At 45.9% G+C, this 23,716-nt stretch overlaps 1 protein-coding gene across 4 annotated transcripts; it reads right to left on the bottom strand.

Annotated features, from left to right (window-relative positions):
* Positions 1–189: 189 nt before the first annotated feature.
* On the bottom strand, positions 190–20,943 carry LOC116594449 (prostaglandin F synthase 1-like). Of its 4 annotated transcripts, XM_032349855.1 has the most exons (13): positions 20,921–20,943; positions 20,386–20,562; positions 19,520–19,646; positions 18,687–18,753; positions 15,294–15,416; positions 13,012–13,179; positions 9,346–9,462; positions 8,568–8,645; positions 7,303–7,425; positions 4,236–4,345; positions 3,317–3,482; positions 2,694–2,773; positions 190–420 (listed from the first exon to the last, which is right to left on the bottom strand). In XM_032349855.1, exons 5-13 carry the CDS (start codon positions 15,378–15,380, stop codon positions 378–380), a joined length of 972 nt encoding a protein of 323 aa, XP_032205746.1. In that variant the 5' UTR covers positions 15,381–15,416; positions 18,687–18,753; positions 19,520–19,646; positions 20,386–20,562; positions 20,921–20,943; the 3' UTR covers positions 190–377. The 4 variants fall into 4 exon arrangements, with proteins under 4 accessions (XP_032205746.1, XP_032205745.1, XP_032205747.1 ...); XM_032349854.1 differs by lacking the exons at positions 19,520–19,646; positions 20,921–20,943 and having other exon boundaries at positions 20,386–20,609; XM_032349856.1 differs by lacking the exons at positions 20,386–20,562; positions 20,921–20,943 and having other exon boundaries at positions 19,520–20,072.
* Positions 20,944–23,716: the final 2,773 nt, after the last annotated feature.

Genomic DNA, 23,716 nt, shown 5'->3' with positions numbered 1-23,716 from the left:
AACTCACAAAACAAAAGAAGAAAAAGATTCTTACGGACAAGTAAAAAGCTTGAAAGTATACTAAATGTTTAGCTTTTTTTTGGGAGGGGACTATGATCAAAGGATTAACATTTCAACCTCAGTGACACAGAAAAAAGCAAAATATACTAAAAAGCTAAGGTAGTAAAAGGTTAGGTTGTTTGATATGTATTTTCATTGACTTTGGGGGGGGAGTAAAGACAGGGTTTAGCGACTTTTATTTCCAGATCCAGGGACTAAAGCCACATTCAGCCTATCAGGCTAAGCAATGTGGGATAAACCAGATACCGTCTCATCCGTGAGCTGTTTGCCCATCATCAACCAGAGTCCAAGAACTCCAGGGCAACCAGACACCGCTGTCAATTCTCATCATAGAATGGATAATCTGGATGACTAACAAATCTAGAATGTAAAGGGAGAGACTTAGTCAAGTTTGTTTCCGGCCTGGGTAAAGAGAGGTTTCTTTTAAACTGGTTTAAGTATGAATATTAATGGAACCTTCTTTCTGGATAGGTACAAAGGCACCCGGTTTTACAATAACCATGTCCCGCTGCCTGACACTGTTAGGGATACAATGTAGAGAATATACTTACCTGCTCATGATCACAGGTACAAAAACAAACCGAAATGTTGCCTTTTTGCAGGTATTGTAGTAGTCTACAACCTAAGGAGATAAGCTCTTTGCGTTGCCATTTTAAACTCCCAAGAGGGCATAAATGAATTCTGGCTCTTTTAAAACCATGACAACCTAGTTTAATCCATCAAGTTAACAAATATTTCAAGGCAATGACGAGGAGAGTGCCGAGACTGTCACTGCGGTTCAGTTTCTTGCAAGCACTTGGAAGTAATTGATCTACGTCTTGGTGAGAAAGTACTTTTTAGACGTGGGGTGGATACAGTGGTTATGATATAAGATACTTCATCGGGGGGTTTTCATTTTAGCAAGGGAGGTAGACCCCCCCATATATAGTAATAATTTTGAGATAAGAAGTGCTAAATCACTAAACAATTAATTACTAATTAAAATGACCAGTGTTAATTGCCAAGGAATACTGCCCGTGTCTCCACTCTCTGCCCTTCCCTCTCTATCATATGATGGTATTATTCATTCAACAAGCTTTTATTAATGACTGGGGGAGACGGTAGGTATTTAAATCCTGCCCTAGGAATCTAACACTTCGAAGGAGGTCAATAGGAAATCAACAACATAAATCAATAAACGGCATGGGATGCTAATTAGGAATGTATGCCAAAGGGAAAACGAAGTTGAGTAGAGACAAAGGCATTGCTGGGCAGAGTTGTGTTCCAAGGTAAGGTGACAGAGAAAGCACCACAGAGGTGACCCCTGGGGGAGGACATGAAGGAGGTGAAAGAGTGGGCATCCAGCCATGGGGAGGGAGAGCGTTCTAGGCAGAGAGGACAGTCAGTGCAAAGGCCCTGGGATGGGCCTGGTGTCTGTGCAGAACAGCCAGGCCTTGGGGCTGCACTGGTGTCAGCAGGCCGAGAGCAGAAGGACATGGAGGCGGACAGCGAGGCCCCTGCAGGTGTCGTGAGGAACTTGGCTTTCACTCTGAGTGAGAAGGCAGGCTACCAGATGTCAAGAAAGAGGAGTGCCTGTCCTCTCTGGCCTCCAGGTGTGGACAGGAAGTGCCAGCTCTGGGTGACGGAGCAGACAGCAGATGGCTACCTGAGCAGGAAGACTTTGGGCTGTGTGTGTGCGTGTGGGTGTGCAGCGGGGGGTGTCTGCACATCCCATAGGAGCTCAATTGTAGACATGGTTGGTTTGAGGTTCATATTCCACACCCAGGTGCTGCTGAGTAAACAGATACACCAATCCTCATAGGTCTGGGCTGGATCTAATTTGGGGAGTGTGTATTTATTTAGATGGTGTTTAAAGCATGAAACTGGATGAAATCGCTGATGAGGTCAGTGCAGATAGGAAAGATAAGAAGTCCAAGGACTGAGTCTCTCCAAAGTTAAGAGGTCAAGTACATGGAGAGGAGCCTGCAAAGAACATGAGAAGGACCAGCTAGGGAGACCAAGGGAACACAGACAGGATCTGGGGAAGGAAAGCCAGGAGCACATTTCTAGGAGGAGAGAGCGATCCACCAGCTAAGACAAGATGAATGAGGAGAGGAGGTCATGGTGGACCATGAGGAAAGAGTTTTGGTGAAGTGGAGAGCAGGCGCCTGCTTTGTGTAGGTTCAGAGAAGGGAAAGCCTGGAGGGAAAGCCTGGAGGCAGCAAGTATAGACTTCTTCCAGAAGTTTCCCTGTGAACGGAGAAAGGGTGAGCGACTCCAGAGTGAAGTTGGCTCAAGAGAAGATTTTTGGTTTTGGTTTTAAAGATGGGAGCATGTTTGAATGCATCTTGGAATCATCCCAAGGGAAGGGAAAAGTTGGTGGTGGAGGCAGACTATGGGATTTCCCCAGGTTTCCTAAAGGCCACTGAATAGCAGAGAGAAGGACAGAAGTCAAATGTATCTGCAGGGAACACCAGCCCCTGGAATGCAAGTGCGGCGGGGACAGAGGACGGGAGAGAACAGGGAACATGGGGTCGGAAGGTCAGAAGGAAAAATGTTTCCCAGCCAATTCCTAAAAGATGAGGCCCCCCTCTGTGGATTGAGACCAATGGAGTCCCTGCTGCCCAGTGTCTACAGCTCACCGAGCTACTTACTCATCTGGAAAATAGCGAATGTTTTTGTTTAGGCCATCCAGACTTTCCATGTCCTCTGGTGTCAACTGGAAATTGAAAACCTGTCAGAAACATGAGAAGACAGATTCCTTTTCCCTGCATCTATGACTGCCCCCGTCCCTCTGGAGACCGTCCCTCTGTTTATCCAGAGATGGATGCAGGTTTTATGAGAGGATGGTCATGAACCTGTGGTTCATTCCCCTGCAGGAGTGTGGCAGTGTGTCCACTGAACCCACAGGCCCCTCGGGGGCACTGGGCGGGTGTGGGGTGGCTGGAGCAAAGGAATCCTAGGCAGGGTCAAGCCCAAATCACATCTCATCTAATTCCTTCATTTCACAGCTCAAGAAATCAAGGCCATACTGTGGGGTTTAAAAAGAAAATGGGATCAGGACCCAAACCTGACCCTCTGGAGTCCTTTCCCAACACCAGCTTCCCTCTTTGGAGTAGCCGGAGGAGAGACCAGTTACGTACGGCCCTCAGACACATACAGAACACACGGAGCTAAGCTTTGTCCAAGCAGAGCTCAGGAGCCCCACAGATAACCCAGACCACAGGGAAGTGAGGTGCCTCCATCAGTCCCCAGCTGCCCACGCCCTTCCACATACCTGGAAGTTCTCCTGAATTCTCTTCTCATTGAAGCTCTTGACCAAGGCCACCAGGCCCCGCTGCAGCTGGAAACGCAGGGCCACCTGGGCGGGAGTGCGCCCATGCTTTGCGGCGATGGCGTTGAGCACCGGATCCTTCAGGAGAATGGGGCAGTTCTTGTTCACCCTGGAAGGGAGGCAGAGGAGCTGTGTGCCTGGGCTATGTGGCCGCTTGCTCTAGGGGTGCTTCCACCTCTGAAATCTGCCTTGTTACCCTCTGGCTGTCTTCACCCCTGTTTCTGCTTCTTTTGGTAAATCCAGACAAGGACCAGAGAAAGAAAGACAGAAAAGGACTCTCAGGTATTCTTTTTTTTTTTTTTTTTTTTTAACATTTCTGAGAAATGTGGTAGAAGATTGGATAAGTCAAGAAGATAAAAATGTCCAAAGTAGGACCCAATAATCTCCCTGATTTTTTAAGAATTATTTTAGAAGAATTTCAAAAATGTTTCAGTGAATGACCTGTTTTATCGAGGGCTAAAAGGTGCATTCTTACATTGCTCTTCAAGAGATAAACTGAGACTTACAGAAGTTGTCAGTTGCCTCCTCTCACTCAACTATACTCAACTATCAACTGCCAGAATCGTGGTATGGGCTCCCTTTGTCACTCTTGAAGGCCAGAGCTTTCAAATTGCGGGAACATTCTCATCAGTGATTTTATTGCCTAATAAAATATTTTACTGGCAATATTTTACTGCCTAATAGTGTTACGGCAATATTTTATTGCCTAATAGTGTTATTCAGTCATGACAACGTAGGCTGGTTAAAGGGTTTCCAGAATGGATTACTCCTGCTGTCTACCGTCAACCTTCCCCCGAGGACTGAGCAATAACTCCAGCACCTATGGTGTCTGTGGTTAGAGTAAGTGCATAGAGGTCATTACCATTCCTTCCTAAAGTCAGTCCCTAAGGCAGCGTATGCAGTCAGGATGATGTCCTTGGACTTGCAGAATTCCCAGAGTTTGCTCTGGTTGAGGTAAGGGTGACACTCCACCTGCAAAACGCCAGGCACAATGGTTGAACACAGGACCACAGCCACCAGATGGGTGAGGAACAGATAGGGCTGCACCACGTGGTGGCAAGTGCATTTTGTGCACACGATTGTCACCCACAGCGGTACCAGTGGAGCGGCCTGAGGCTGACCCCTGATTACTGCCCAGAGACAGCACAGCAGCGCTGAGAAACGTGCTCAGTGCTCAGAGGAGACAAGCTTAGGGTGAGCAGTTGCCTGACAGGCTCAGTCTCTCTGATTGGAGAGCACAAGGCAGGCTTGGGTTGGTCTCACGCACTGCTCGTGTCTACAGAAGAGCAGCTCTGCCTTTCCTAGTTATCCTCAGCCTCACACTGACCTCTTCTCTTCACAGCCGCCACACCTGGAAAGCAGTCACTCATCCTCACATCTGAGCCATCTTCGTTAGGCCCGTTTGGCTCCACAAGCCAGAGTGCTTTCCTCTTTCCCACCACACCGTACTGCAAGGTCTCCGCGTGATCCTAGGAGCCTCCAAATGCCGGCCCTGCTCTGCACCCCCGCACCTCTTCCCTTCCCCAGGCTCAGTCTGGTCCCAGGGTTAGAGGGATTTGGGACTTCTGGCCCCTTTACCATCACGTGGAAAGAAATGGCTAGTTGTTATTCATCAGAAACTGTTACCAGTGTCGTGACACGCACACACTGCTAATAGAGAGGCTTCCGTGCCGTAGATGGTGATCAGTGGTGCTGTCACCTGACTTTCCATCTGACTTTCTGACTTCCTTCCATGCACCTGGAGAGCAGGAAATCCAGAACCTTTACCCAGAACGCTAACTGCCTTTTCTCTGCTTTCTAGTCCAGATCTAGGTGGGCCAAGACTATTGCCCCAGGCATGGGACAGGTGGGCTGAGGACCAGCTCAGCTCAGCTGGGGACTCTTGGGCTGGCCTTGGCTAGATTCCCTTCCATCAGACCCTCAGATCAATTAGGCTTGAGTTAAACCCCAAGTGGTTAGGCTGCAGGGTAGTAGTTTCCACTGTGGGGTGGGTCTGAACAGAAACAGAACATTCTGGCCATTTTTCAAGCTGGCCACTTCCCCTTCCCCCTGATAGAAGCATGAGTGTTCACTGGGAAATCCTGGTAGGGCTTCTGGAGGTACAAGCTATGAAAGTCTGGGGACCATCCCATAGATGAGCCCCCTGGAGTCTTTAGCTCCGGTACTCTGAGCCTCCAGCAAGTGAGCAGCTCTGTTTGACGCTTTCCTGCCCCATGGGGACCCTTGCAGTGGCTGTGTTCTTGGGAAGCCGCAATTCTCTGCATCTGTCTGTCTGCCTCCCCAATTTTCGGGGCCACAGCTTGCCCTGTGACCTCAATCCTCTGACGGATTGAGAGTGTAGCTGGTTCTCCATTGGTCCGGCTTTTTCATTATTGTACGGATGCAAAGGATAACCCCGTCGCTTCTTACAAGCCCGATCCCAGACCAGAGGTGTGCCAGAAGCACTTTCTACTGCACACCTTTCTCGTTGCTTTTCCCCTGATTCTGGTGGTCAGATCAGAAGGAGCAAAGATCCGGAATGAGATGGCTTGCTGGGCCAGATTAACTCTCTGGGTCACGGCCGCACATGCTTGTGGCTCGGTCAGCACCACGCACAGGGCGGAAGGGGGACGGGTTGTACGCAGGTCCACAAGCCAAACCAGGACCCGGGTCCACCTGACCTCACCCACCGTCCACGACGGAATTTTTGCCTCACAGGTCACAAGGAACTACACTCTGCCCTAGCTCTTCGGGCCCGTGTAGACTCCCCACTAACCAATGGCCTCCACTTGGCCACATTCTGTTGGCCCCGTAGAGCTCAGGGTCACTGCAGAGGTCGCGACCACTCAGCTTCTTAATTTGTCACCACTACGCAGGTCAAAACCAGTTTCTTTACTTTGTCCAAACCCATGATGCCCAAAGTGGAGCTAAACCTCTTAAGCAATGCAGAACACAACTTTTTAGAACTCCCATTTGTATTTTTCATCCAAAAATAAGCCTCGCAAGTATTGAATACATAAACTGCCTCTCCCTCCCGGTCAGCCGGCCCGTGAGAGGTTTTAAAGAAGATGATGTAGACATGGTGAGTGTGGGCCCCGCCGAGCGCAGACGGCCGGCCGCTTACCTCCCAGCTCATCGGACTTCTTACCTTATTTTCTGAGACGAGCAAGTCGTTCGTGTGGCTTATTAAAGCAGGTTTATCTTGACAAGGGGATTTCTTTCTTTTTTTTTTTTTTTAAAGATTTTATTTATTTAACAGAGAGAGAGAGGGGGAGAGAGCAAGCACAGGCAGACAGAGTGGCAGGCAGAGACAGAGGGAGAAGCAGGCTCCCTGCCGAGCAAGGAGCCCGATGTGGGACTTGATCCCAGGACACTGGGATCATGACCTGAGCCAAAAACAGCTGCTTAACCAACTGAGCCACCCAGGCGTCCCTTGACAAGGGGATTTCTTAATTTTTTTTTTTTTACTTGTAAATGTGTTTTGGTGTTAAAATACACCAAACCTAAATTTACCATTTAAAAAAAAAACAAGTTTACCATTTTGGCCATTTCTAAGTGACGGTTCAGTGGCGTTCCTGTATTCACGGTGTGGTGGGCTGATTTCGTACCATCGGGTCTCGGTGGTTACCTCATGACACAGAGCTCAAAAGAGTTCCCCCGTTTTCCTTTACACGGGAGTGCTCCAACTTTGCTGACCGGAGAGGAGAAAGCTCGGGGGTGGTTAGCTTTCATTTTCTAGGACCAACCACCGTAACACCTAGTCCATTACGTTCCAACCTGACCCTTGGATGTTTTTTTTATGAAGCGATGTGGCCTTGGACCTGTCTCAACAACCTGCAATGCGCTCTGTTCTCTGCAGGAGAGGGGGAGGCTGCTGGGGACCTTGCCGGAAGGAGGGAAGAGGAAGCTGAGGACGGAGAAGAGCTTGGGGGCAGATGGGTCTGGCTCACCTGGTTACAGACTGGCTTGTACTTGAGCCCTGGCTTGTTCAGGATCCTCTCCAGGTGCCTGCGGTTGAAGTTGGACACGCCGATGGACTTGGTCAGCCCTAAATCCTTACACTTCTCCATGGCCTGAGGAGGAAGGGGTGTGACTCGCGGGGGACGCGTGATGAACGGGGGTGGGCTCGGCGTGGGGGCTGGGGCGGGGAGAGACCCCGAGACAGAGCAGGAAAGACGAAGCCTCCAAAGGTGCCAGGGTCAATAAAGGGGAAGGAATTAACCACGTGGGAGAATGACAAAGAAAATAATAGGAGAAAAAAAAACGAGTCAGAAGATAGAGTAAGTAAAGAGGGCAAGACGTTCAAGACGGAGCCAAAAGGGCCAGGGTGATTTTTAGCTGACACCTAGAAACCCGGAAAACCCTGAGCGACGGCAAAATGGGCCCCAGGAGAACGGGAGGTGCAGCCCAGGAAGCCCAGGAAGCAGGAAGGAGGCCATCCCTGTCCCCCAGACCACTGGCTCCCTCTTTTCCCTTTGACCTCATTCCCTATGAAGGTTACCGAAGTCACTGTGGTCCAGTCACAGGCCCCCTTGCTGCTCTTGAACATGGCACGTTCTCTCTCTCCTTAAAAACCGGGCCTTGGGCGCCGTGGAGTGGCTCAGTTGAGCGTCTGCCTTTGGCTCAGGTCATGACCCCGGGGTGCTGGTATTGAGTCCCGCATCAGGCTCCCTGCTCAGCAGAGGCTGCTTCTCTCTCTCCCTCGGTGCTCCCTCTCTCTCTCTTGCTCTCAGTCTTTCTCAGGTAAAAACCACAGCACGGGACCTTGGCCTTCCTTCTACGTGCGTCACCTTCCCTCCAGGCACCCACACGATCAGTTCCTTGCCCACTGCCGGCTGGCCCAGGAGGCCCTACCCTGCCCATCTGCATCCCGTAGCTGCCCAGCGTTCTCGGTCCCCTGAGCCAGCTATCCCTTCCCATTCCTCCCCCGTGCCAAGCACCTTCCTATCCATGAGGCCGGACATCTTGATCTGCTCCCTGAAGCAGCCCGAGAACTTAAAAATACTCAGCACTGAGTACACCATAGGCACTCAAAAAGTACTTGCTGAGGTATTGAATGGGGGAGACGTGAAGCCAAGGCAGAGGGACATCCAGGGACTCATCCAAGGCTACATGGGAGCAGAATTGGACAAGACACACATCTCCCGAGTTCCTTGTCCACCCTCTGTCTCCCAGCACGCAGGGACATAGGTGGCATCTTTGGGGCTGTACTCACCTCCCATGTGGCACAGAGATCTACCGTGTCAAAAATGACTTCTCCATCTTTGTCCTTTGGGATAAATTCCTCCCCAGGCTGGGACACAGAAAAGAATGAGCGGTTGTATAAAGCTATCTTTGGCCTCATCCAAGCCATCTAGAGCCTACAGACCTTGAAGCTCGTGCAACAATCGATTCTCGTTCTTGAAAGAAATGGAAAGATTAGGGTAAAGGGAAAGAAAGTACCTGGAGGAAGTGTCCTTCCTAGAAAGTGTGCTTTTAACTGCTAAGGGTTTAATAAATATTGTTTGTGTCAAGGGCAACTTGAGACACCCAAGGCCCCATCCTTGGGAGAAGTGAGGGTGATGCCAGTTGGGAGCTCTTTGGCCCCCAACCCTGTGGGACAGGAGGCTCCCACCCCTGCTTTCCACCTGGAGGGGCCTTACAAGAGCGTGACTCATCCGCATCTCCAGGCCTGAGTTCCAGACTCACTACATCTCTTGTGCGCCAACTGGTCTCCACACTGGGACATTCCCCAGACAGGAAAGGACAGAGGCTGAGATTCAGGAACATGGGGTCTTGAAAATACAGGCAATGCAGTCACAAGAGTGAAGCAAAGCCATGGAAACCAGTGAACTCTCTTCACTCTGGGGCTGGAAGGGAATATTAGAGCAGAAAAGAAGGGGAATCTCAAAGTATTATGCATCTTTCCTCCTCATCTTTATTAACTATATCCTCTGTTGTATTCAGCTACTAGTTGTTACGTTGATCATCAATGTAAAATAACTTTTGCTAACCTTCAAAGCTACTGGGAAATGAATGAGATAAAGATTCACATAGCTCAACCCAAGCTTCCTCAGAGATGTGTCCAGGCTGGTTCGAACCAATTCTGGCCGGAAGAAGGTTCCCCACACCTGCAGAGGTTGGAAGAGAAGTGGTAGGAGACGGGTTTTTTTAAGAGTCTTTAGGAGAAATAAAGTACAAAATTCACTATTTGTGATGCAGACAAGATACTATATAAAGACTCCACCAAAAAAAAAAAAAAAAACAACTATGAGAACTGATAAATTCAGAATCCAATAAAGTGGCAGGTGACAAAATTAATATATAGAAATCTGCTGCATTTCTATACAATAAGGATGCAGTAGAAAAAGAAGTTAAGAAAAGCAATCCCATTGACAATTGCACAAAAAAGAATAAAATTCCTAGGAATAAATTTAATCCAGAAGATAAAAGACCTGGTTTCTGAAAATTATAAGACCTTGATGAAAGAAATTAAAGATGACACAAAGAAATGTAAAGACATACCATGCTTGCAGATTGGGAGAATTAATATTGTCAAAATGTCCATACTACCTAAAGCAGTGTACAGATCCAATGCAATCAGGCTCAAAATACCAACAGCAACTAGAACTAGAACAAACAATCCTAAAATGTGTCCATCCTTATGGACAAGTCTCCTCACATGTCTCTAAAATGTGTCCATACTTATGGACATGTCTCCTGAGGCATGGGAAACAAAAGCAAAAGGAAACCACTGAGACTACACCAAAGTAAAAAGCTTCTGCACAGCAAAGGAAACAATCAACAAAACCAAAAAAGCAACCTACAGAATGGGAAAAGATATTTGCAAATCACATAGCTGATAAGTGGTTAATATCAAAAATACATAAAGAACTTATACAACTCAACACCAAAAGAAAAAAATAATCTGATTAAAAATGGCAGAAGACCCGCATGGACATTTTTCCAAAGAAGACATGCAGATGGCCAACAGGCACATGAAAAGATTCTCAACACCAGAGAAACCCAAATCAAAACCACAATGAGATGCCACCTTGCGTCTGTAAGAACAGCTAAAATCAACAACATGAGAAACAATAGGTGTTGGCGGGGACTCGGAGAAAGGGGACCCTCCTGCACTGCTGGTGGGAGTGCAAACTGGCACAGCTGCTGTGGAAAGCAGTATGGAGGGGGCTTCCTCAAAAACTAAAACTAGAAATGCCATATGATCCACTACTCTAATTCCACTTCGGGGTATTTACCCAAAGAAAATGAAAACACTAATTCAAAAAAGACACATGCATCCCTATGTTTATTGCAACATTGTTTACAACAACCAAGATATAGAAACAATTCAAATGTCCATTGATAGACGAAAGGACTAAAAAAATGGGATATGTAGGTATATATGTAAAATGGAATATTGTCCATAAAAAGTGAAATCTTGCCATTTGTGACAACATGGATGGACCTAGAGGATATTATGCTAAGTGAAATAGAAAAAGAAAAATGCTATATGATTTCACATATATGTGAAATCTGAAAAGCAAAACGAATGAACAAATAAATGGAAACAGATTCATAAATACAGAAGAGAAAATGGTAGTTGGTAGTTGCCAGAAGGGAGGGGAGGCAGGGAACGGGTAAAACAGGTGAAGGGGGACCAGAGAGTACGGACTTGCAGTCATACGGTAAGCAGATCATGAAGAATGGAGAGTATATACAGTCAACAATGCTGCAACAGTGTTGTATGGTAATGGACGGGGGCTACACTTACCGTGGTGAGTGTTGTGTAACGGAGACCTGTCAAAACACTCTGTTGTATGCCTGGGGCTAATAAATACTGTATTTCAACTCTACTTCCATAACAAAAATGCTCTATCTTTTAACTCCATGTCAATAAAAAAATTGTTTTATTTTAATATGGCTTAGTTGATTGACGCATCTGGGGCTTACTGCCTCCCCTTCTAGCCTGAGTAGAACCAAATAAAACTATTTGATTCAGCTTTAAAAAAAAAAAAAAAAAAAAAAAAAAAAAACCTTTAGAAGGAATTAATCAAATGGCAAATAAACAAGCACAGATCCACATGCCGTCATTGGAAAGTGACAAATCATCCCGCCAAGCTTCTACGTTCTGTATCCTTGTAGCTTCCTTTTCATACAGAATGAAGACAATGAGGTAGAAATGGACAAGTATGGCCTTACACAGAGGGTGTCAGACTCTAGAACATAAAGGAATTACTTGGTCTGCCTGTACAGAACGCACCCCTGGGTTCTACCTCAAACACAATAATCTCAGTCCCTGGAGACTGAGCTGGGAAGTTGCATTTTAAACAAGAACCTCAAGAAGTTGTGATTCAGAAAATTGCACCTTGACTGTATTAAATGATCCAGTGTTCCAGAGATAACTGGACCCTATAGGGATTTGGGGGGAGGAGGGCACTTTAGTCAGCTTATTTTAGGAAGTAATAGTGTAAGGAAAATCAACCAGATTTGCTAAAGCCAAGGAAACAAAAGGAGACAAGGAGATGAGAGTAAGACGGTGATACCATGTCTAACACGGTCATAAAGGAAGCTTCATCTTCTGGAGTGAAAACGGAGAGATACCTGTTCGCAGACCTGCCTAGGATTCACTTGTGTGGACTTCAACCCTCTCTTCATGGACTATTTCACCTCACATTTAAATATTTGGTTCCAGGGCGCCTGGGTGGCTCAATTGTTAATCACCTGCCTTCGGCTCAGGTCATGATCCCAGAGTCCCAGGATCGAGTCTCACATTGGGCTCCCTGCTCAGTGGGGAATCTGCTTCTCCCTCTGACCCCCACCCCAATTGTTCTTTCTCTCTCTCTCAAATAGAATAAAATCTTTTAAAAAGCTATTTCTAGCAGTAATCGGCTCAATGCACACTACTAGAATAATGCCTCTTGGATTCCCTTTCCAGTCTGAATTAAGCATGTAAGTTCTTCTATTTCTTTCAGATTTGATATCCATGGATATGAGGAATACTAGGAGAAAATGGCTCAAAAGTTTAAATATATATATATGTGTGTGTATGGACGTCTAGGTGGCTCACTTGCTTAAGTGTCTTAAGTTTTTTTTTTCTTTTTCTTTTCTTACCTTATTATGTTATGTTAGTCACCATATAGTACATCATTAGTTTTTGATGTAGTGTTCCAAGAGTCACTGTTCATGTCCAAGTCTTGATTTTGGCTCAGGTTAAGATCTCAGGTCATGAGATTGAGGACAGAGCAGGCTCTGTGCTCAGCAGGGAGTCTGCTTGAGAGTCTCTCTCTCTCTCTCTCTGCCCCTCCCCCTGCTGACGTGCATGTACACACTCTCACTCTCTAAAATAAATAAATTTTTGTTAAAAAGTTAACAACAGGGGCACCTGGGTAGCTCAGTGGGTTAAAGCCTCTGCCTTCGGCTCAGGTCATGATCTCAGGGTCCTGCTGAGCAGGGAGCCTGCTTCCCCCTCTTTCTCTCTCTCTGCCTGCCTCTCTGCCTATTTGTGATCTCTGTCAAATAAATAAATAAAATCTTTTTTTAAAAACGTTAACAATGTACATAAGTACTTTCACAAACATTAATTTCATCCTTGTGGCAGTTCTCTTTTCCAACATCATAGAAAAGAGAACTTCCACATCATTATTCACAGATACCGAGGGAACTATACACAGAACCTTCGTCGTGTAGAATATGTCCTCTCTCTTCACGGTGCCATCAGCAATCTTCTTCCCGATGGCCCTCCCGATCTCTTCCTCATTTTGATACAAATAAGCCGAGTCAATATGGCGGTAGCCTACATCGATTGCTTTCTGGACGGCCTCTTCCACCTTACTCTTCGGGACCTAGAAGACCACAAAGACAAGGACCTACTGGATTCTGGAATGGCCAGTTCCACAAGCAGAGGTATTCTGCAAAACCTATTGTTTTGCTAAGGGCTGAGAGCTAGAGGTGACAGAAGTAAATATTTAGAACCTTAGCAGTAAATGTTTAACAACTGATTCTCTGAAGAGAAGAAGTCCTGATTTATGGCATTTGCTAGTAAATCCTACCACCACGGCTAACTTCAAGCTACGAACACTAGGAAAAGGTGCTCACCATCGGATCTCATGAGCCCATAAGCTGGCCCAACTTGTCACTGGTTTTAACCCCCCTGCCTCTGGATTTACATGATCTGTGGGTTTAGCCAATCTATAGAATTATAGTCCAAGTTATTTCAGTCTGTAAGAGATTATTACACTGATGGCAATTCAGGAGTCTAAGACGCAAATTATCTCTCAATTCAATGAAAGTGCAACTGTACACAGAATAAATTAATGATTTACCTATGGCAACTTAGAAAAACACTTCAAACAACCTTTGAGGAAGGATAGAGATGTAAAAGAAAGTAAACTATTCTTTCATGCAAAAATACCTCGTCATTAAGTGTGTTGTTATGGTGGTCTTTCTCCTACAACCAGGAAACGACTCGGTTATTGTTCTTAGCTGCCTACGGTTCTGCTGGACTGCCAGGATGGGCTTTCCAAGTTATCTGTAATTTCCCCTCTCTCTGATCCTCCTCTCCCTCACTTAAAAGGTCACCCGGGGATATTTTTTCATTCGTAACTCCCAATGACACAGACTTAAATAAGAGCCCAGTCCGAGGAAAAGCAACGCTCTGTGCTAGCGTTCTTTCTGGGTCCTCAGCATGACATCCCATGTGACTCTCGTGCTGGAGAATGAACCCTATAACTTTCTTCTAAATAATTATAACCTCCTCCACCAAGAACAGCTGACAATGCGCTCTTGTAAATTTGCAATGTTCAAATGCAAGACATGCATGGTGTTCAGTGTTTCAAGCAGAGAGAGAATTTCCAAGGGCCACTTGGCTCTCCCCATGGCACAATCTTAACAACCTGGCCTCTAAGAGCATATTTCCATTCCAGACCACCAACACGCTCTCTAACATGAATCTTGTCTCTCTCCAGGTCCTTCAGCGGCTGAGATTTCTCTAGATATTCTATGACTGCTGGTGGACAGAGAGCTCTTGGACCCTGGGCGTTACAGAGAAACTTCATGACAAGCAGGCTTGCTGTTAAGTCCCTGCCTCCTGGGTCTCATCGATTCCAATGGACTGTGAATGGCTACACAGGACAGCAAGTGAAAGGAACAGAAACAACCTTGCCCACTCCTGGACTGCTGACAGATGACACACTTCCATGTCCCTTGATAGAGCACCACTCCAACTGTGATCCTTGGACAAGTAGCATCAGAGTCACTGGGTAGCTTGTTAGAAATGTGGATTTTTGAGCTCTATCCCAGATCTACTCATTCAGAACCTTTGTGGGTGCAGCCCCCCGTCTGCATTTTTCACAAGATCCTCGGGTGTTTTATGCCTATTAATATTTTTTTTCAGTTTTTTTTTGTTTTGTTTTTATAATTTTTTATTTTTTATAAACATATATTTTTATCCCCAGGGGTACAGGTCTGTGAATCACCAGGTTTACACACTTCACAGCACTCACCAAATCACATACCCTCCCCAATGTCCATAATCCCACCCCCTTCTCCCAAACCCCCTCCCCCCAGCAACCCTCAGTTTGTTTTGTGAGATTAAGAGTCACTTATGGTTTGTCTCCCTCCCAATCCCATCTTGTTTCATTTATTCTTCTCCTACCCACTTAAGCCCCCATGTTGCATCACCACTTCCTCATATCAGGGAGATCATATGATAGTTGTCTTTCTCTGCTTGACTTATTTCGCTAAGCATGACACGCTCTAGTTCCATCCATGTTGTCGCAAATGGCAAGATGCCTATTAATATTTTAAAAGCACTGACTTAATGCAGTAAATAGCCTAACCTGGAAGGAAGGTTAGGTTATTACCAATGGAGAGAATGAGGCCCTAGTGCATTTCCTGGATTATGATTCTGGTAAGGACCCTTGTCTGCTACTCTCCATCTCCAATGTCATTTGACTACCTGACTAGGAGCAGAAGTGCCAAGTCCCAGCATAGGCATGAGGTGTCCGTCATTCAGCCTTACAGAGCAAACTTTCATTGGATTCATCTCTTTGCACTCTTCTGGTTTTTAATTAAAAGAAATCTGCCAAGGAGAGAAAATAATGAAATTGCTACTTTGAAAACAGCTTTAACGAGGTATAAATCACATACCATAAAACCATCCCTTTAAATTACACAAGTCAGCAGTTTTTAGTCCATTCACGGAGTTGTGACCAATATACCATTTTAGAACATGTTACCACCCCTTCTAAGACCCAATACTCATAGAAACAATTCCCCATTCCGCTCTCCCTTCAACCCCTGGAGACCTCTTTCTGTCTCTTTGGATCTGCCTATTCGGGAAATTTTATGCAAATGCACTCATACCCTATGTGGCATTTTGTGACTACTTGCATTCACTTAGCATAATGTTTTCAAGGCCAATCCATGTCATACTGGGTAATGTACTTCATTCTTTCTAATGGCTAACTGGCATCCCTTAGTACAGATGTGCCACATGCTTTTTATCCATTCATCAGTTGACAAACATTTGGGGTTTTTTTTCTGCTTTTTGCCTACTGGGAATAATGCTTGAGTAAACATCCATGCACATGTTTTTGTGTGGACATACATTTCCAGTTCTCTTGGATCTATACGTAAGCCTGGAACCAGTGAGTCATACAGCAAACCCAGATTTAATGTTCCGAGAATCTGCCAAGTGTTTTCCAAAATGGCTGTACTGTTGACACTCCACTTCTTGAGAATTCCAATTTCTCTACATCTTCTCTGACAACCATTGCCCATTGTTTTTTGTTAATAGCCATCCTGATGGCATGAAGTGATGCTGTGGTTTGATCTGCACTTCCCTGACAATGCGCAATGTGGAGCATCTTTTCATGTAACCCTTAGCTATTTGCTTATCTTCTTTGGAGAAATGTCTACACGAGACCTTGCCTGTTTTTAAATTGGTTATTAGTTTCCTTTACTAACAGATTGTAGGAGTTCCTTATATATTTTGGAAAGGAACTTCTTATCAAATATATAGTTAGCAAATTCCAAATACTTCCATTCTAAAGAACACCTTTTCTCTCTGTTGATGGTTTCCTTTGCTGTACACAGGTTTTTTGATTTGATGTAGTCCCACATGTTTATTTTTGTCTTATTGCTTGTACTTCTAGTGTCTTATTTACGAAATCCTGATCAATGTCATTGAGATTTCCTCCTATGTTTTCCTCCATAGTCTTAAAGTTCTAGGTCTACTTTTAAGTCTTTCAACCATTTTGAGTTGAATTTGATGACCCCAATCCATTTGTATTATTCTAACATGGACTTAGAATGATTAATCTCTGATCAATTTTGTTCTTAAACTATTTAATGAAGCTCTAACCCTGGGCCTACCTCCATTTCTAAGTTTGAATTGATGAATTAAAAGAACAGTTGAGGGGCACCTGGGTGGCTCAGTTGGTTAAGCGTCTGCCTTCAGCTCAGATCATGATCCCAAGGGCCTGGGATGGAGCCTTGTGTAGGGTGCCCTGCTCAGCAGGGAGTCTGCTTCTCCCTCTTCCTCTGCCCCTCCCCTGGCTGTGCTTACTCTCTCTTTCAAATAAATAAAATCTTTAAAACTAAATAAATAAATAAGCTATTGAAACCCAGGCTTTATCTGCTTCATGATATGTTAACAAGACAAAATGCACAGGCCTCCTAAACAGTAATTTTGAAAAAAAAAAAAATAATGATGTTTATTCAGATTTTATGATGCTATGGAAAATTATTAAATACATATATTTTGAAGCCTTACCTGATGTTTCCAAGTCAGTTTCTCAAAAGGCAATGCCACATCGGTGTTTACACACTGATCAACAGAGCATGAAAATTCCTAGCTCCTTGGCAGTATTGGGATACCTCAGGGAAAAATTTCTGAACAGACTCTTGGGCTGTCACATTCCTTTTCTAGCATGTACTATCCACAGTACAAGAGGCTGACTAACGCTGTCAGGATAATTTCTGGATTCCGACTCTGTTAATCTTTTCCTCTCCTCTCCTGCCTAAATCGGGTGCATTAAAGCATTTCCTTTCTCTTGCTTCTCAAAAAGGCACTAGACTCCCAGGAAGTCTATTCTGCCGTCCACCTTGCTTACACATCAGAGACGGGCATGACATGTTTGCTAACTACACACACTGTGGCCATCTGTGCAATCCATCCCAATATCAAATCAACACGCTGCACATCTGAAACACGCAGCGGTATACGCCAATGATACCTCAATAAAAATTACTTTTCTGTGGGGCAAGAAAGAAAATGCACATTAAAAATGAAATACCACTTTCATGAGTCTGTTTAAATTGTGTATTCCCTAAAAAGATCAGCTACAGAGATGGTGACATGAACGTAGTAAATGAAGATTTCACTGCAGAAACAATGCATACACAGGGTATGAAACTCCGAATGCTGATGATTACTGTGACAGTTTATTGTGATTTTGGTCTCTGTTCTGGAGTACCCAATTTTTAAGATCCCTAAAAGCTAATGTATTATTTTTGAAGAAACAGATTAAAATGTATTTTAAAAGTCCCTGGGTTTGTAGATTTTATTGTGTAATTGGTCCCAGTGAACTTGCCAGCAGGTGCCCAGCCTGACCAGATTTGGAGTCCCCAAACGCTTTCTCAGCCTGTCCCCTCCTGGTCTCCTCTGCTCAGACCTCGCCTGTCGTTACCCTCCGACTCCTTGCCTTGGCCCCACCACCTAGAACTGCTCTGCTTGCTGAGTTTAGGAATTCTTCCAAGACCTTTGAGCTTGCCCAAAGCCAGCTCAGCAACTGGCACCTTCTCCTTAGGTTGCATAGTTCATACCAGGGATTGTTCAATTATGAAACACTTGTGGGTATTTTCTGGACTTTGATACAGACTGCTGCCTTGATTCAGGACCTAAAATTCCTATGGGTACTGATTCTCAAAGCTCTCAAACCTCAGTTTCTATTTGCCTGATTTCTCCATATTATTTAAATTTCCTTTAGCCAACTGCTTTAATAAAGTAACTGTCAACGTAGTATAAGATATTAGTGGTTAACAATACCTCACCCTGTAAGAAACGTTCAAATGGAAACATGACGAGCTCACGTTTCTAAAATTCTATTGAAGATACTGTTTCTGGTCCTGTCTCTCCTAAAGGAGGCAAACAGGATCCAGGAGCGTCTCCACCGACCCCTAATTCTCATGCGTGATACCAGTGACCAGAGTTTACTCGCTAGCTCTGTTTCCTCTGAAAGTAAATCTGCCTTCTCAGAGAGTAGATATTTGTATCTTGCATCCTGAAAATTCAATACAGAACTGAAACCAGAACCGAGGCAATCGAGAACTGGAAATCGAGGCTTACCACGCCAGCAACAAGGCTGATAAAACAAGGTATCCAAGGAAGGAAGCCTGTCAGACCATCTGTGACACTTTGAAAATGAAAATAACATTAACATCGTTATTGGGAAGAAACTGATTCTATGAAAATCCATGAGTTCGCAATCAGAGTGAAAAAGAGGAAATTAGTATAAAGGTTAGGAAAAGGCGGTTGAAATATTAAAGTAGGACGAACACAGATAAAATATGTTGAATTTGTCACTGATTTTACTAAGTGAGGGCCCTAACCAAAGGTAAATGTGTCATCCAAATCTCGCCATTTAGGCTAATTTTTTGGTTCCAAAACGCTTTACTTCTGAATACTAAAAGTTGGAAGTCACATAATTTTCAAGTATCATGAAATATTATCCATCTTTTGGATTTTTAAGCCATTAGAAAACATGTCTAAGTCATTTTTAGCTTGTGGGCAATGCACACACAGGCAGTGAGATCTGCCACTTTGTGGATCTCTGCTCCATATCATTAGTAGACATTTATAATATCTACGATTATCTTTCTATCGATTAGGTCTTAACTGTGATAAAATCTGCATAGCAATGATTATCATTTTGATGGTCCAGTGCCATTAAAGGGATTCACAACATTTTGCAACCATCAGCACTAACTCTAAGCAAGACATCTTTGTCATCCCCAACAGAATTCTGCGCCTGTCCAAAAATTTCCTTGTGGCTCGTTCACTACCGAAGTGTAGAAACACAAGTGATCTTATCCTCACAGTAATTGACATCAAGCACTGTGTAGCATTTCCCACCGCTTTTCTTTCCTTTTCTTAGATCCCTAATATTCACTATAACACACCTGCTAATTTCAAATATTGAAGAGCTCTGATGGCCCAGGACCAAAGGAAAGCTGGTTTCCTGTGAACTTCAAAGCCGTGGTTCTCAAAGCGGAGTCACAGGACCCACGGGGCCCCTGCGGTCCCTTTCTGAGGCACAAGAGAAAGACTATCTTCATGATGCCAAGGGGCTCTTTTCCTTTTTTATCCTCATTATCTTACAGGTCTACAGTGGAGTTTTCCGTGCTTCACGTGGTGTGGGTTGTTGTACCAGATGGAGTGCAGAAGCGGACTGGATATTCCAGCTGTCTTCAGTTTGACCCCTCACTCAGCTTTCAAGAAATATCATACAATATCACTCCTGATCCCTAATGGGCTTAGGAAATAAACTTATGAAACTTATGAAAGAAGAAATAAACCTTGTTGCACATACAAACGTCAAAACATTGCATGGCAAAGTTCACTTTCATCAGAGTTAACAGGCAAACGATAAATCTGGAACATATTTATCAACTGGATGAAAGGGAGCTTATCTATATAACCTCAAAGAGCTCTTAGAAATTGGCCAGAGGGGCACCTGGGTGGCTCATTGGGTTAAAGCCTCTGCCTTCAGCTCAGGTCATGATCCCAGGGTCCTGGGATGGAGCCCCTCATCGGGCTCTCTGCTCAGCAGGAAGCCTGCTTCCTCCTCTCTCTCTCTCTACCTACCTCTCTGCCTACTTGTGATCTCTGCCTGTCAAATAAATAAATAAAATCTTTAAAAAAAAAAAAAGAAAAAAGAAAAGAAATTGTCCAGAAAAAGACAAATAGTTTTCAAATATGCTGAAGAGGACCGATGGCACAGAAGAGCGAGCCAAACTCCCCAGAGATCAAGGACATTCTGATTCACCGGCTGTTAGGGAGAGGCTCCACTGGGTCATGACAGATGTCAGCTAGAAGCCATCCGAGGAGCAGAAATGAAAGCGCCTCGTGCTGTCCATCCTGGGTGGGAGCGAGGAAATCGCGATCTCGTCTGCTTCGAAAAGGTACTGAACACTGCCTTTGCCAAGGAGCGCGGCAGCACCGACTGAAACTGAAAGCCAAGAGGGGGAGAGAGAGAAGGAAAGTTTAAAGGTCGTTTCATACTCACCGTGGCCAAGGGGTACACAGCCGGCCACTCAGGGCACTCGGCGGGAGCCCTGGGGTTGCAACCGGGCAGAGCCATGTACACCAAGAGCTTATATTGTGGCTTTCCAGAAAGGATCAGGCAAGGTGAGCAGGCTTGGGATTGGCTGGCTCCACTGAACATTATACGGTGTTCCCTGTGACCAGCAGGACACTGTGACCAGCCTGGAGCTATTTGGTGCCTCGACACTTCTGGATGGGCCAAGGTTTACCAAGAAACACCAAGTTCCCATTTTATGGGTATTAAAATGTCAGCTTACCAAAATTTAAAGTCTGTCTGAGATGGCCTGGCGGGCTCATTCGGTGGAACGGACAACTCTTGATCTCAGGGCCATGAGTTTGAGCCACCCATTGGGCGTAGAGACTACTTTTAAGAGAATAATGATAAAGTAGAATAAAGTACGTTTACATAGCTGGCCCCATTATACTGTCGCATCCCATGGCCATTAGGTGCACTCGGGGAATGGGGTGGAGATTGCCAGGGAGATTTAGGTAGTCGAGACCTCAGTGACAGAAGACACCTGGAGGGTATAGGGTGAGATCTGGTCACCACGCATCCACAGCAGGGAAGAAAATCACAGCACGGGTCTCTTCCTAGGATGGTAATTACAAGCCCTTGACGCACATTGCAGAGCTGGGCGGCCCCCTGGGCGAGTATGAAAATAAATCCATGACACACTGGGAAATGTTCAGGGCCTAGAGTGACACAGAAGGAAGGGAAAGTATGTGAAACTTGCTTTAGAAACAGCAAGTCCCTCACAGGGTGACTCTGCCTACATCATTCCTGTACATGTAACAGGAGGTTCTGACAATTTTCCAGATACTCCCATGGTCAGTCTTGGCGAAGTCAAGAGCTACATCATTTCAGCAAGTGAGCCTTGTCCTTGATTTAAGCCAATGGCTGGTGGTTGTCTCCACCATTCGAGTGATTAAAGCCTCAGACATTTGCCCTTTGGGCTCTGCATGGGCGCTGCCATGCTCTCCTCTTTGGAACAGGCAACAACACTTCCTGAGGAATCTACCTTCACTGGGTGAACCATCCTTCCTCCCTGGATGAGTCCTGCACCTGGCGTTGGCAGAAGGATGCTGTCTGGATGCGGGTGGAGATCCCGGAGTGATGAGGGAACCAGGGAATGGCAGCGGATCCATGAGAAAGGGGGTCCCAATATGGCGGCATGGAGGGCAAGGGGAGGCATGAGTTCCACAGGACAACCCAATCGGCTGGTCTCGGCAGTGATTATGGGAGAGGGTGACGTTAAGGGAAGGCCATGATAGAGTCAAGAGTGGAGAAGGACAGTAGGTGGGAGACCACAGACACAGACTGACCAGTGGGGACAGTCCTCTGGGGGCATGGGAGCAATCAGTGGGAGCCTGGACGGGACAGAGAGCTCCGTGGGCGGAGAGCAGGTGGGCCTCCACAGGGGCTGTCCAGACCCACGTAAGTGCCATCCCCCGTCACGACATCGGTGGGCTAATGAGTGCAGGGCAGGGTCGGTAAAGTCTGCTGGGACCATTGGTGGTACCTGCTGGTATCGCTGGGCTCGAGATCTGGACTTGGAAACATCGGGGAGATCTCCAGGATGGCAGAAGTCTGACCTGCTTGTGGAGCTGTTTCCAAGTCTGACGACACAGCTTTTTACAGGAAGCACACAGGAGGCTGCTGTACACAGAGCCCGTGTACCAAGGACAGTTGGTAAACCCAGGTGCGCTGGGCGTGTACCGGCCCGTGTCATTAAGAGTGCGGGTGAGTCCACTGTAGGCGCTGTGGGCTCCTCTGCAGTCACCACACGCCTAGGGACCTGGAGCCATCCGAGACATCCATCTTCTGCCTCACATCCTGTGTTTTGGGGGGGGGGGGTAGTCCCTCTGAGCTGTCCCAGGCCACACACAGCAGCAAGCAGGTCTGCAAACGCTGGGGAGGCACGCCATCCATTTCCAGGAGCCTCAGGGCCAGGGTCGATCTCCCCAAGAGGAGGGTCTCTTCCCCCTGGAAAGCCTGTTCTATATCGAGGCCTTACACACACACAAAATACCTTCCACATAATGCCAAAATGCTGTATTATTTAATTGTGCCAGTCCTGTGGCAGAGGTCACGTGCCACAGTGGGGAACCACCCCCAGGAAACCAGGTGACTGTCAGCTGAGCGCCTCAAATGGGAACGTAATGGGGTGTGAGACAGGACACCCCAAAATACGCCACTTTAGTATATTGATTAATACCTCATGATAAAAATGATTTCAAAGTGACTTTGAACTCAAAGTGACTTTCGATTAAAGTCACTTGAGAGATGGCCTGTGTAAAAACACTCTGTCCCTCCTCTATCCCCTGCAGGAAATAAATTCCACTTGTCAGGGGTACCCTCCCAGCCCTTGGAGGATAAAAGGCATCCTTCCTGCCAGAGAGGAAATTCAGGGCTGAGCCTGTTGTAGAAACAGGGTGACTTTTTCAGTAATTTGAAAGCCCAAGCCCAAACTCCTTTGTCTGTTAAGTCTTCACAAATCTACTGTTTTCTTGTCTTAAGGGTATAAAAGCTGCCTACTTCAGTCACTTCTTTGAGTCCCGTATCTCCAGGAGCTCCTGTACGTATGAAATTAAGTTTGTTTTCCTCCTGTTAATCCGTCTTAGGTCAATTTGATTCTTAGAGCAGCCAAGGGTCCAGGAAGGAGGAAGGGAAAAGTCTTCCTTCCCCACAAGTGCAAGCCGGGCTGGGCAGCTGGGAACACGGGTATCTAGTAAATCATGCTAGCTGTGGGCACCTGGGGGGCTCAGTTGTTCAAGTGTCTGTCTTCAGCTCAGGTCATGGTCTTGGGGTCCTGGGATGGGGTCCCACATCAGGCTCTCTGCTCAACTAAGGGAGTCTGCTTTTCCCTCACCCTCTGCCTGCTGCTTCCCCTGCTTGCGCACTCTCTCCATCTAATAAATAAATAAAATCTTAAAAAAAAAAAAAGAACAAAAATATGCTAGCCAGATGGATGCCAGGAGAGGAGCTGCTGCAGTGAGCTCTGTACGCTGTGTGCCCGGGGCAGGACATAGGATGGGCTGACACGTTCGAGCGA

The sequence above is a fragment of the Mustela erminea genome, chromosome 6 (assembly GCF_009829155.1).
Source record: "Mustela erminea isolate mMusErm1 chromosome 6, mMusErm1.Pri, whole genome shotgun sequence".
Taxonomy (NCBI): Eukaryota; Metazoa; Chordata; class Mammalia; order Carnivora; family Mustelidae; genus Mustela; species Mustela erminea.
Note: the sequence above shows the minus strand (reverse complement) of the source record. Positions and strands in the feature narration are given on the sequence as shown.